This window comes from Anabrus simplex, chromosome 2 (genome assembly GCF_040414725.1).
Source record: "Anabrus simplex isolate iqAnaSimp1 chromosome 2, ASM4041472v1, whole genome shotgun sequence".
Classification (NCBI taxonomy): domain Eukaryota; kingdom Metazoa; phylum Arthropoda; class Insecta; order Orthoptera; family Tettigoniidae; genus Anabrus; species Anabrus simplex.
In genome coordinates, this window is record NC_090266.1 from 1,186,376,334 (window position 1) to 1,186,391,630 (window position 15,297).

The 15,297-nt window shown below is 39.4% G+C and overlaps 1 protein-coding gene across 1 annotated transcript in view; it reads left to right on the forward strand.

The window, feature by feature from the left end:
- The window catches only part of LOC136864782 (golgin subfamily A member 3), a 94,533-nt gene that overhangs the window by 43,516 nt on the left and 35,720 nt on the right, over positions 1–15,297 (forward strand). Inside the window, exons 3-4 of the mRNA XM_067142163.2 lie at positions 7,259–11,061; positions 11,635–11,913. Coding sequence (XP_066998264.2) covers positions 7,259–11,061; positions 11,635–11,913 — 4,082 coding nt within the window. The remainder of the gene's footprint in view (positions 1–7,258; positions 11,062–11,634; positions 11,914–15,297) is intronic.

Below are 15,297 nucleotides of genomic sequence, written 5' to 3' on the forward strand. Positions count from 1 at the left end.
TCACTTGGCAGGGGCGCAGTCGGAGATCTGAAAGTGCTCAAGGGAAGGAAGTTTGATGTCGCAAAGTTTCATATTTAATAGTTTCCACAGACTAATTTGTTTATTTGACCCTGAAAAGGGCTGTTGGTATGGTAATGGAGCTGGGTTGGAGGAGGCTAGGAAACATGTGGCAGGATTTCAATTACCTACATCGTTTAACGCAGCACCTGCTCTGCCTGATGACCTCAGTATTTGATACAGAGCTGCGCACAATGTTATAAAGGTGCGTTTAGACGGTGCCTTTTTTTCATGCAACTTACAGCTTGAGGCAAGGTTAAGTTTTAGCATGCAGCGCCGCATGCGTCAGTCTTGTGCGCATGACTAGGCGCAAGTAGTTGCAAGCTCTCGCCAAGCAGAGTGGGGAAACTCCGTTCGTGGCTCGTGCACTCTACTGCCTGCACCCGAGTTAATATGTTAATAAAAAGTTTATCCTTTTTCCCATATGGAAACAAGCTGCACCAATGTTTAGCTTATTTTATTCTATGTTTAATTATGCGTAGTAGAAATCTTTATCATACCCAGTCAAAATTGTAACACAGGTTGAACAAAGAAAGTGCCGGTATTTTTCCATTTCCAACTAAATGCTCATTTTGTAAATTCATAACTTTAAAAGTATTTATCTAATCATTACCAAACTATAATCCATCTTAAAGGAACTTACTGTTGATATGTACACCAAGTTTTTATTTCATCTGATATTTGTGAGAAAGGTTTTGTACATTTTATGAAATGATATTTTCTCATTACTGCGTGATCATAGCAGTAAAAAATTTGGCTTGTTATAAAACTCATGAAAACGTCAGACTAAAATTAAAAGTGCTTTTTGCCTGCATGCAATTGTTGATTTTATATTGATTTTTGAGTGATTTTGAAAGAAGAAAGCAGCATATCGGCCGAGTGGTGTCGGCCTATTTTCCATGCCAGCTGAACTCTGTTACTGCTCTATATCAGCTTTGAGTCATGTAGAGCTACTTCGCAATGGATGTGTTGTGTTACAGGGTGAAAAAGTGGAATAAGGGAATGACATGCTAGATGACGAAGAGTGGTATTTCTCCCCATCGGTCAGAACTTTAAATACAAAACGTTTCAAAAGTTGAATGCATCCCGCCATTACTATTGATACCTTGAAGTGAAGGTACACTTCGGATAAACCCTATCACCTAGCCCTGATAGAAGATAAATTTCAATGACCTGGCCAGTAATCAAACCCGAGACTGTTGTATCCGAAAACCAACAGGCTCACCATTCAGCTGCGGAGTCTGACAAAGAGTAAAGGAAAAAATCTCTAAAGCGGAGCTCATTGTTCATGGCAAACTGCACTTCCATACACCCTGAAAGGAACTCGAGCTGATCATCAAGCATGTTCATCCTGACATTGAACTCATCTGGCTGCTGCTCATTGTGAGGTTAACCCCATAGAGTCGATAAGAGCATATGTAAAACATAAAATAGCTAAAGTGAATATGTCTAACGAGGCGGGGAGTGTAAGGTCAATGCCAAGAAACCTTGAGGCCAGTTACTCCGGAGCTATGGAAAAAAATGCATTGGACACACCAATAAAATTAAGAAACATTATTGGGAGAAAGATGCGCTCACGGAAGAGCTCCCTACAATTGATCCTGTTATAGTAAATTTAAATGACAGTTCATCTCATTCATCAGACAGTGAGTATGCTGATGTCTGAAGGAGGAGCGTTGTAAATCTTTGAAACATGTGATTTCATGATTTATTTGTCAAGTTTGAACTCTTCAAATAGGCAATGAGAACTTGTAAATACTGTGTGACAGGAGTCGCCAGTAGCTAGAAAACGTAAAGTCACAGCTAACCGCGTGCACAGTGAAATGGCTTCTCTCATATTAGTGTTCTTACTTATGAATGGCCCAGTCAACTGCAAGAGTATTGCGAGGTTATGTTGAGACATCCGAGTAAAATGACAAAACAAATAGTCATCAATACTGACGTCTTGAATGTTGTACTCCGATCGCGCAGGAAGTCTGACTCCCCCATCATTTTCAATTTTGCGTATATTAGCAAAGCAGCAGCAGCGGCACTAGCATATTTATGCTGTTTAGAAGCCATTTTTTATTACTACATGTGCCTCGTTTCTGTCCGTGTGAGCACGAAGGGGCAAGAGGCATGGTTCTTGCGGCTCTTGCACCTTGCGGTTTGCAATACAGCCTGCCTCGGTGATGAGCTATCTAAGGTGACCAGGATTGGTTGGCTTCTTTGCATACACCAGTTGTTTTATATGCCCCACAGAAAAAAATCCAGGGGTGATCTGGAAGGCCAGGGGACAGGTCCTCCCCTTCCTATCCGTTTATCAGGATATGTCGCTTGGAGATGGTTCTGGACAACCACCGCTGCGTGCGTTGGGAGCTCTGTCATGTTGAAACTTTCATCCTGCAGCCGTCAAGGAGTGGCACATGTTCCAAGCATGGTGGTAGTTCATCTTGGAGAACCCGCAGATAGCATTCTCTCATCAGTGATCCCTTGAAGAAATGGTGACCAATGAGGTGATCACCAACAATGCTACTCCATACGTTCCTCCCCATTGTCCCTGAAAAGCTGCCTGTCATTCCCAATGGGGATTATCCACACTCCAGTAATGCATATTGTGGTGATTAATGGTTCCATTGTTGCGGAACCATGCTTTGTCCACAAATAAGATGGCCACTAAAAAAGGCAGGATCAGTGTCCCCATGCTGTTGGGTCCATTGATGGAATGCCACCCCGGCTTTGAAATCACATCCATGGTGTTCCTGGTGTAAGTACGTATGGCACAGGTGAAACCGCTGGGTATACAGTATTCGCATAATATGTTCCTGGCTGATATTAGTCTCCTGTGCAATGGTCCATGTGCTAGTGTGAGGGTTGTTGCCGGATAGCGTCCATGACAACCTCTTCATTGTGAGCAGATATCACGGGATAATCGCGAACAGGTCGTGTCCTTCCCAGGGGCACAGTTGTAAACGCATGTCTTTCCACACTCCGAAATGTCATGCCTGTTGGTTGTTGTCTATCTGGATAGCGGTCTTGATACAGGCATTGTCTAGTATGCATTCTGTCCAGCTTTTCCATAGATAAGTAACATATCCACATACTCGTCACTGGAGTACATCACGATGCAGTGAATAAGCCTTGTGGTGCGCTGTGACTTACCTTGAAGGAGGGGAGTTCATTGAGCTACATACCTACCTGGCATTGCATGTTGTGCCCCATTCCAATGGGACACACTTTGCCCTACCAGCGATCTATGAAGCTTCGAACATGTATGATGTAGCTAACTTGTTGCCTATGTCCTAGCCACAGACAATCGCTTCCTCATCATCGTCCAACCCAGTGCCTTAACCTATGTCACAATACATATGGCTCTTTACACTGCCAAATAAGAAATAATTTTGAGGAAGCTATCAAGTATGCAACCTTACCACAACCCCAGTAAAAAAAAATTTTGAATGGAATTCGAACCTTTGAGCATTGTCCACTACGAAATCTCCTATCATTCCCCTTGCCATGTGAGTTACTGCGAGGCTCGACATGCAACGCATGATTCCCAGCCTGTACAATACCTGCTCCTGGTCTGTGTGTGCACATCCTATTGTACAGTGTGTGTTCTTCGGATCTGTGCTTATTTTACTGGTTCATTTGAGGTACCCATAATGAATTAATAGTGGTGCTCGTGATTCCTGCCACCTTCTGACCCATAACAACACATCTTGTTATATTACCCCAGTTTAGGGAGAGGGATCATTCTATTTCAGAATTGTAGTAAAAGCAGTGGGATGCATAAAACTTCATCGGAAGGGTCTCATGGACCTCTTGGTATAGCACCAGTAGAAAAGCACCATGCAGTGAAAAAATATAAATGCTAACTCGTTGTGCGTTGAAGTTGTAAATATTTCCTTGTAGTTAATTAGATTTTATGTGAGATTGTTTTTGTTATTCACTTCCTACAGCTGTCCAAGCTATAGAAATGAAATTAAATAGTTGTGCAGGTATCATTTGGTAGGACTAATGCGAGTTCAAATGGTTAAGAATGTGCATTGTATGCACTTTCAAACGTCAGTAAAATTATTTGACAATGTGGAAGTTTCAAATTATTTAATTTTTCTTTTGGTTTAGATACGTAAAAAGAATATAAAATGTTACATACTTACAGTATCTCTCCTCTAATTGTCACCAATAAAAATAAGACCATAACAATTTGTAAATTCATGTACAAAACTTTTTGGAATAGAGTTTTACTTAATGAGTTCATATTCACAGTCTCAGAAATCAACAGAGACATCTGTTGGAAGACTTTAAACTAACTTTGTCATGTGATTCTGTTGGAAAGACATAATGGGATGATTACTTGCAGCATTGTATTTCTTTATGATGGTGCCAGATTGGATGCAACTGCTGCCACAAATCAAACCTTATCTCAGCATCCCTGGCTATGAACAGAAGGTAAACAAGGTTATGCTGGGTGGCACAAAGTCATAAATTGATTGAAATACTTCCTAAATTTTGTCTTTACAAATAAATTTTCTCTTCCTTTTGCTGACTTTGTAAGGACACTCACAAATAACAGTGGAGAAGATGAGCACCAAAGGTGTATGCAGCTTTTTGAACTAACTTTGAGTCAGCTCAAAGAACTTGTTGATATCAACAAGTCAGCAACCATTGAGGAACTCGAGAACAATATTCTCTCATAAGCTGATGCATTATAGCCAGAAATTCCTGATAAAGTTATAAAAAATGCTCTGAAAGCCCAGCTTTGTGAGGAAGCAAATAATGGTGATTTGAGCAACATAATTTTTCACAAGTCTTGAGCACACATTTTAGAGATAATACATGTAACAGAAATACTTCTTACAAAGAATTTATAAATTATTCAAATCCATGTATGACTTCTGCATCACCCTGTAGTTTCACTTGACTGTGATCATAGCTTTGGGGCTGTGAACAAGCCAAACTCGATGCCAAGTAGTTTTGATTTATGAGGTTGGTTCAAAAAGAAACGAGCAGGAGTCTATGAAATGAAAACCACTGAAAGGATCGTAATGTTATTGCGTGCGGAAGAAGGTGCAGTCACTTTGAGAGCACTGAGGTCTCAAATTGGCCACTAGAGGGACACAGGCACGTACCCATGGGACGACAGAGCGAGCATGCGCACACGTCAACTGTCCACTGCACTCAGTCGTGCTGAAAACAGTTAAATGGAGGCTTCAAAAGAAGAACAAAGGGGTGTAGTGCATTTCCTGACAGTGGAAGGTGTGTGGGGAATGGAAATTCATCAAAGAATGGTACAAGTGTACGGAGAGCACTGCATGTCCGTTGCAAGGGTCAAGGCATGCACGAGCGATTCTGGGAAGGATGGATGTCGTTGGCCGATTATGCACGATCTGGAATACTATACTGCATTACCAGTGCTATTGTCTAGCAGGTGGATGCCCTCATTATGTAAGAGTGGTGAGTTGCCATGGCCACAGAGGTTGGAGTGAGCGTCGGAACTTTTCACGCCATCATTAAGGGCATATTGAAATTTAGCATAAACTGCACCTAATGGGTGCCTCACAGTCCTCAACCAGCACAGGAAGCATGTTGAATGGGACTCTCTTACATCTGCTGCACTATGCTAAGGAAGGGAATGAGTTCCTTCCACGAGTGCTCGCCAGAGACGAGACGTGGTTCATCATTTCTAACCCGAGTCAAAACGACAAAAGTTTGTAGTGGAAGCATGCGGAGTCGTCGCCACCCAGAAGCTCCAAGACTTTCCACACATGTGCAAGAAAGGTTATGCTCGGGTTCTTCTTTGACGAAAAGAGTCCCCTTCTTATGGAATACCTGCAGGATGGGTCAGTGATGGATGCGCAGCGATATTAACAAATCTTGACCACCCTTCGCAAAGCGATCAAATTAAAATGGCCAAGACAGCTCCTTTGTGGGTTAATTTTGCTCACAACAATGCAAGGCCTCTCACAGCAAATGCAGTCAACAAACTCTTGCAGACTTTCAAATTGGAGTTCCTCCATCACCCTCCATACAGTCTAGACCTGTCTCCCTGTGCTTATGCCATTTTTGGTGAGCTGAAGTAGGCTCTGAGAGGCAAAGATTCACCTTGGACGTTGACGTCAAGCAGTATGTACGGAACTGGCCCACAACGCAGCCTCAGGTTGTACGAGATGACCATTCACCGCCTTCTGTCACAGTGGGACAGGTGCTTCAACAGTGCTGGGCAATACTTTTAAAATAACGATACAAGTTTTCATTTTGTAGCCTCTGTTTTTTGTTTTTGTTTTTTTAATGTCCCTGTATTTCTGTAAGATAAAATGCTCTTTGGTTGTCAGAATGTTTTTGAAAATTATGACTAACAAGGCATAAACAATTTGTTTTCATCACGGGACATTGTTTTACAAGGTGAAGGCACAAAAACTAGCCATCAGTCGTCAGTTATTGGCACTGTGGTAATTGTGCCCAGTTATTTTTAGTAATTAGCCATTGGTTTCCATGATACACAGATGTATTTCTTTTATTGTCTGAACTAGCTCATCTGGCAGGCCTCTCACCTGAATGGAGAGCAAGTTTTGTGAATTTTCAGGGTTTAAACCCTAGTAATCTGCCACTGAGTGCACATCCAGAATGATTTTATCTTAGGTTTCCTTTTAACTCATTCACTCATGGTAAATGTTGAGATGGTATGTTGTACGAAGTCCTGGCACTCTTTCCTCTTTCTTAATCTCTAGAAATAAGCTGCAGAGGCAGTCTAAATTATATTTTGACTTATGACATTGAATTCTTTTTATTTTCTGTCAAGTCAGAAATACTTTTAAGAATGATTCTTGTTATCCACAATGATAATAGATTCCTGGCTGGTTAACAGTAGTGATGTTATTCTGGGATTAAGATTTATATGCTTAATAAATGAAGTAGAACTAAACAAATGTTAAAATATTACACGTGATACTATCATTCTTCAGGTATTCTGATGTTTGTACGTTTGTACCCTTGAAATTTGAAGGTTTCATTAGTTCGGTAAGATGCTGATAAAATCCCTGCTGTGCGTCAAAATTTATCTTACCCCAAATGGTAATATTTGAAATGTTCAACTTTGTTATGATCCTGAATAGATAAAACTATGTTTTAATAACACAAATAACGATGGTGATGATGTTTATTATACTATATTTGTGCTATAGGCTTTATTAATTGTTTTGTATTTTTCTATATGTTTCAGGCATAGATTCAAGACAGAAACTTATGCCAAATGATATCTCTGTCATTCCTCAAGTGCATGCATACATTTCACATCCACACAAGTATTCAATAAACCATACTATGGAACAAGAAATTAATGTAGAAAATGATGATAATTTGCAAAGTAAATTATATAAATATCCTCGTGATAGAATCACAGTCTTCTCTGAAAAGAGAGGTTATTTAAGACATGATAGGGCAGTACAAGAAGTTGCAAATGTAACTCCTAGACTGAAAGACAGCACAATGCAAACGTCACCAGAGACAGCAACCTCCATGAGGTCTGCTGAGTCTGTGACTTCTCTTGGAGAGGAATCAAAGCCACAACAGAGGAGGGATAGTATTTATTCATGTGGAAGTGTAAATAGCATTAATAGTTTGGGTTTAGTGCATGATCAGTCTACAACTACAGTTAGTGCTACAACCACTGACCAATTAATGTGGGCTTTTAGATTAGCTAGAGATAGGTTGGATACTGCTTCAAATATGTCTGGATGTTCATCACGGTTTGAACTTGACTCTAATTGTTCTGAAAAAGTTGAAACTATTTCCACCATATCCGACGTCAGTGGATATGAGGAAGAAATGTATCGGATTAGAAGGTTGTTACTTTTGGACTCCCCAACTTCATCAGTCGACTTCAAATATGCTTCTAAATTTACTGAACATTGTAATAAACAAAATATAAAACCTACAGCATTATTTGATATTTCAGACAAGGCTAAGAAACTTGAAAGTCATTCCACTTTAGAAGACTCAGAGTTACAACGCAACCAGAGACTTAGTATCCAACTTCAAAATGCTCTTGCTGAAAAAGAAAACTTAAGAGTTCAGTTAGCTGAGATTGAAACTAAGATATCTTTAGAATGGCAGGAAAAGTACCACAAAATTTTACGACAAAAGGCTCATACAGAAGGGCGTTTGGAAATAGTACAAGGAGAACTAGAAGCAATTTCTTCTGAGCGTCAGAATGTACTAGATAATGCTAAAGTACTAGAGAATGAAGCTAGGACAAAAAGTGTTACTGATGGACAAGCCCTCTTGCAAGAAATGGAGAAGTTAACTTTAGAATGCAGTACCTTACAACAGCTAAATAGGGAACTAGAGCAGCAGAAGCAAGAACTAAGTTTACAGATAGAGCTAAAAGATTCAGAATTACATCACTATAGAGAAGAAATTCAGGAACTGGAATCAACTAACGAAAGGTTAAGGATTGACCTTCAGGAACTCAGAATAGAGGTTGAATCCAAAGATGGTTCTATTCAAGGACTGAAAGAAAAAGTAGCTGACCAGCATGTTGAATTTCAGTTACTCTATCAAGCCAAACTCAAAGCAGAAAATAGTTTAACATCTTGTAAAAATGAAATGGAATCAATACGCAATTCAGGAAATTGGTACCGTGACCAGTTGCATATATGTCAGGCAGCAAAACTCAAGGTACAGCAAGAACTGATGTCTAGTCAAGCAAATGTTGTTTCTCACACTCATCTGGTTGAAAAGTTAAAATCAAAAAATGCCTATCTACATCAGTCTGTGAAAGATATCCAACAGCGAGCTGTTAAGGAGAAAGAATTGCTTATGAGAAAACTCGAAATAATACAGGCTGACATGATGGAAAGGGAGGCTACTATTTTAAGTCAGATTCATAGAGAAGATGTGACGAGTGAAGCAGTAACTTCCATCACTGCTAAATTACGGAAAATTGAGGAGGATAAAGATCACCAAGCATGTGTCAATAATGTTTTGGTAAAGGAATTGGAGGAACAGAAAGATACCCTCATTTCTGAACTCAAGAATAAAGAGACTTCACTGAAGAATATGGAATCAGAAAATTCAAATTTAATGATGAGAGTTACTACTCTTCAGAAAACATTAAATGAGAAGGAGATTTTACTACAGAGTTTTGAAAACAAGTACAGGCATTTGGAAATGTCTTTTAATCAAACTAATGAGCTTTTGAAATGCAAAGAGCAAACTTTACTTGATGTAAAAAATGATAAAGTAACTGTGGAAGTTGCTCTGGCAGCTGCCAAAAAAGAGAAGGTGGAAGTAGACATGGCTGTATCCAAACTGAGAGAAGACTTTGCACGTTTATCAAAGGGTTATAACACAATGAAGAATGAAATAAAGGTAAAAAATAAACTATTTGAAGTTAAGGAGAAAGAATTTGAGGAGCTTACTAAAGAAAAACAGGCACTAAAAATTGATATTGATGACCTTAAGAAAGAGAAAGAGGAATTCAGAGCTTGGCACACTAGAATAATTAAGGCTGAAAAAATAGAAAAGGAAGTAGAATATCTTAAAAAGCAGAATTCTGAGCTTCAGTTGAAATTGTCAGATCTAAGTGAGGCTCAGCATTATAGTCAGAATACAGTATCTAAGCTAGAAGAAAAACTGGCATTTAGAGAGCAGCAGCTCTTGAGTCAAAGTAAGAATTTTGAAGTGTTTACAGAAGAACAGAATACCAGAGATAAGAAGTTAATGGATGAAAATAAAAACCTTGCAGAAGTAAATGATGAACTGAAGTCAAAGCTAGCCCAAGCTGAGGCAAATAATGTTACTTTATTGAGGCAGCTGGAATGTTATAAGAGCCAAGTTTCACGTGCTGATGGTGTTATAAACCAGTTTAATGAACTTTGTCGAGGTTCAGAACTGGAAAAACACAATCTTGACAAACAGCTTAAGAAAGCTTTGAAGGAACTTGAAGAAGTTCAAATAAAGTCTGATGTACAAATGAATTCCACAGGTAATTTTAGTGTTGAAGAAAGCGTGGGCTTAGTTGATAAAGAAATTCAGGTTCAATCAGACAGAGAAGAGAAAGATAGTAATATTCAGAGCAGTTTAAGGATGATCTGTGAACTAGTTGAAAGAAATTTGAAGAAGTCTGTATTTCTTGCTTCTAATTATAAAAGTTCTTCTATAAATGTAAGGGAAGATACATCTAAAGCATGTTACGGGGATGACGTTACATTTGCTTCTATATCTGGAAGAATGACTGACTTGGGTAATTACCTTGACAAGGCAATAGAAGAAAGAAGATTATACCTAGCTGAGTTAGAGAAGAAGCAACATACTAAAGACAGGTTGGAATTCAAAGTTGTAAGGTTGAAGGAAGAAGTTAATAAGCGAGCTCCTCTTGATGATAGAAGTTCCCGTGTGAATTTCGTTAAACCCCTTACTAAGGAAGGCATTGATATGCATGCTGAAGAACTATCTGAAAGTGATTACCATGAAAAACTAAAAGAAAAGTTGCTCTATTATCAGAAAGAAATAGAAAAATTGAAAGGTCTGTTAAGAATGACCGACGTTGAACACCGTGAGAAGTATCGGCGTTACGAAAAGAATGTTCGAACTTTGTTAAAGAAAGTGAAAGAACATATGAGAGGTCGAAAAGTAGCTGAACAAACTGTTGAAGCACTTCAACGTAAGATGGAAAGTGATGCTCTGGGTGATGTTGCAACATTACAATTAGAAATAAAGAAGTTGGAAAGTGAATTAGAGCTTAGCAGAAGACAGTATGAAGAACAGAAAAGAATAGCAGAAGAAAACCAGTCAACTTTGTTAGAATTGGAAAAGGAGAGAGGAAAACTTGTCCAAAGTCAAGATGTTCTAAAGGAACAGAGGGCTATGGCAGCAAGTCATGAGTATCAACCACCATCAATGACAATCCAGTTTGATCAACAAGCCAGAGAACTGCAGCTGCAGCAATTACAGAGGAAGGTTGCAGAGTTGGAGCAAGAGACATCAGGTCAAAATAAAACAATCAGAGATTTGAAGAAAAAGGTAAGCTCAAGAAACCTTCTTGCAGTTATATTCAATTCCTTGCAAATATTGTGTTTCCTAATTTAAGATTGTTGTAGTAGTAGTATAAGTCATGATTAAAACCATGAAATATTTGTTACGGTAATTGTTGCTAAATGAGACTAGTTATGAGAGTTTAGCAGATTGCATTGAGAATGCAAACTATGTTATTTAGTTTGACAAAAGTGAGAAGGGAGGTCATTTAGGCACTAGTGTATGCAATGTGATATGGATAACTCGATGCAGTGGTACACTAGTGCACTAGTATTCCAGGCCATAAAAGCATAAAGTAAAAAAATACTATTTGATTTTATTTCAGTTGCTACCATAAAAATAACATTATTTTCATCATCATCATCATCATGTGTTCCAAAATAGACTATTTTGCAGAATCCTTTAAATTAATCTCATCACGTCTCTCTAGGACCATTAAGATTAATTAATTGATGTCATTGTATTTTTCATGAACAGTAGTATATCTGTCTTTTTACTGTAATGTATTGTCTTCATTTCAATTAACACTGTACATTTGTTTTGATTTTTATATGTTTACAGGTATTTACTGAAAAGTGTGAAAACTCCCAGTTAAAGAAACAGTTAGGAAGTTTGAAAATGGGATTGGATGCAGCTAATGAGATGTTGGATAATAAGAATATTGAAGTAGGTCGTAATGAGACATGGCGCGAGTTGCTTTCAAGAAAACATTCTGATGTTCAGAAAATGCTGGAGTTGGAACAGATTGCTCATGAGGAGTGTCGAGAGGAGCTAGTGAAGATCAAAGCAGAGTTGGAAGAAACCCGGGCAAAGGATCCTGTACTGGCTGATCAAATAAAGGTACACCGATAAATTAGCAGTTTATCCTTTCACTTTTACACCAGTTGAACTGAATCCCAGACTTCTACAAACTTCCCGAGATTCAGCACAGTGATTTTAGTTAATTTTTCTGGCTTAATTTGATACAAAATTTCAGCTCCACTAGCATCTAGCAATTTTCATGTAATTCCTAGTGTGGATTCATAATCTTTGTTTATCCTTATGCTCCCTGTATCAGCAATATAAATGCTAGTCCAGGTAGGTTATTCATTCATTCAGATGATAAAGAAATAATATTGGGTTGATGCACAAGTCCATAGCGGTTTAGCTGTGACAAAATGTATTAATATTATTACAGATTTAATCGTATCAAGCAAATTGGCTACGCATTTTGGGTCCTGTGGCTGTGAGCTTGTATTTGGGAGATTTACCGTAATGAAGGCCATGGTCACTTCCTTCCCAGTCCTCTCCCTGTGCTATCGCTTCATCGCCATAAGGTGTGTCTGTGTTGGTACAACATAAAACAAATGGCAGAAAGAAATTTGTTACATATTTAGGATAATGGCAATACAAACAGTGTACTAGTGTTGCTAATCATCATTGTCAGTAATGTAGTGTCCTACATTGTTATCGACTTGCTGCCAAAGCTCGTGCGATTTTTCAATTCCACGCCTGAAGAAATTACTAGTTTGGTGGTAAAGAAGTTGACAAGCCAGGTTTGAAGATCATTCTTATCATAAAAAGAGTGTCCTTATATATTGTTCAATAAAGAAAGGAAGAGGTGAAATTTAGGGGGGACAGGAGATGGGAGAATAAGTGGTTGTGTGGAAGAACTTCCCACCCAAGCTCCTGGATAAATGTTTTTATCCTGTTAGCAGCATGCAGGCACACATTATTATGCAATAGCAACACTTAGTGGGGGCTGCAAGTCATCTCAGCTGTTAACTATAAACATCAGCGGTGATAGTCACATTTCTCGGATGGTCTTCATGAACATGAAGGGTCATTCAGGTCCACGTCGCCCCTTTTAAAATGATTAAACCATTTTTGTGGTGCACTCTTTCCGATAGCATCGTCCCTGTGCACAGAACAAATAGTTCAAGCCACTTCAGCAGCATTTACTCCTCTGTTAAACTTTAACGGAAGATTATGCCGGAAACGTACTTCTTGTTTTCATCATTTTGGACCTCGTCTTAGACCATTCATCTAGCACTTCACCTTCTTCAGAGCTGCACAATTCAAAGCGTATCCACAAGCACAGTAGTGGCACTCCAAATTACAATTGACACACGCATAACAAACTCCTTTGTACTTTAGTGGCACCAACTTATTTCCAAATGCTAGCGACTTTTGCATCAACTCATTATCAACAAGCAATAGTTGTGTTCTTCTAAGTTGTCCTGGATTAATATGGATTAGAAAAGACAGGCCTGTACCCAAGTTCAACTGAACTTTGAAAATAACTCTGTAGAGGGCTTACCTGCTACCCAGTTAGCTTTTGTCTCCTTCAAAGTACTCCCCTCGTGTATCAATACAATGCTTCTAATGATAGCGTATTTCCACTTAAGGAAGCAGTCATGGTAGGCAGTGTGGGAGATCGCATGCAGTTCCGCCTACGATTTCTCTTTGTCCTAAGTTGACTGAATTCATCGTCCTTTTGGAGTGAATTTCTGTTGAGGCAATAGAAGAAAGTCTACTGGGGCTATTTGAGTTGAGTAAGGTGGGTGGAAAAGCACGGTTGTCTTTGTGTTCATCAAAACTTTACAAATCAAAAGAAATGCTTGAACTGTCACGTCATGGTGGGGGCTGCAGGAGTTATTTTTCCACAAGTCGGGTCTTTTTCTCCTGACATTTTCTCTCAGATCTCAAGATTTTGTAATAGTGTCAGCAGTTCATCTCTTGACCTTCGTGTTAGAATTCATGATGCACAACACTGTTGATGTCATTAAAAACCTTTGACAACTCTTTCACATTCGACTTGGCCTGCATACTCTTTTCGATCTCAGCAAATTTTTTCTACAGTACTGTGATGATTGCATTTTTGTCTTCATTATTTGGTATGTGTCTACAAGCATTTTTCCTGCTTGAAGCTGAATTAAGTGTAGGCATGCTGCTCATAATAATCAGAAACCTCGGTAATCGCTACACGTGTTCGACACACATGCTAACTAACAGCTGCTGAAAGATAACTAAATGTTTCCGAAATGTGCAGCAGATGGCTGGCTGTCTATGAAGTATCCCACAGTACAGCACCATATAGTAGAAACCATTAAGACTTCATTTTTTTTTTGCCAGTAGCTTTTCGTTGCACTGGCACAGATAGGTCTTATGGCGACGATGGGACAGGAAAGGGCTAGGAATGGGAAGGAAGTGGCCGTGGCCTTAATTAAGGTACAGCCTGGTGTGAAAATGGAAAACCACGGAAAACCATCTTCAGGGCTGCTGACAGTGGGGTTTGAACCCACTATCTCCCGAATACTGCTTACTGGCCGCACTTAAGCGACTGCAGCTATCCAGCTCGGCGACTTCACATTTGTGAGGTATTTTCAAAGTTTTCTTTCTTTTTCTTTTCCTTAATAGACCTCTTTCATAATGTCAGTAAGCCTCAGAACTCGGGATGCAATAGAGTCCCTCTGTGATCGAGTACTGAACTTTTGTGAACTGAAAGGTATCATCATCATTTTACAGTTCCAGTTTCCCATGAACTAATGGTGAGCCTCTTTCACTCTGTCTTATTGAGATACGTTCTGCTGGTTGAGTTGGCCATCCGGTTTCGGTTGCACAGTTGTGAGCTTGCATTCGGGAGATAGTGGGTTCGAATAACACCGTAGGCAGCCCTGAATATGGTTTTTTGTGGTTTCCCATTTTCACAGCAGGCAAATGCTAGGTCTGTACCTTCATCAAGGCCATGGCCACTTCCTTCCCAGTCCTGGCCCTTTCCCTTCCTTCCATCACCGAAAACCTTCAATGTGTTAGTGCGGTGTTAAACAAGTGGCAATAAAATAAATGATACAAGCTGTTGTTAACGATGTCCTATAGTGTCCTCCTCTGATCTGCAATGTCTATCTTTACGATGTCCATCCAGTGGTTATTGGTCTTCCCTCCATCCGTTTTCCTGCCACATGTCTCTCCAAGTTAACGTAGGCTGCCCTTGTTGGCTCTATCCTCATTATATACCCAAACCACCTCAGTCTGGATATGCTGACCAGATTTAACAGTGTCGTCTCCTTCCCAGCTCCTTTCTCAACATGTCATTCTTTAACTTGTCCAGTTTTTGTTTTTTGAATTGTGGACCGCAGGAACTTCATCTCGAATGCCTGTAACCTTGAGGAACCCTCCTTAGTGAGGGTGCACGTATCAGTACCATAGGTTAAGATCCATATGAAGTATTAATTGAACATCACC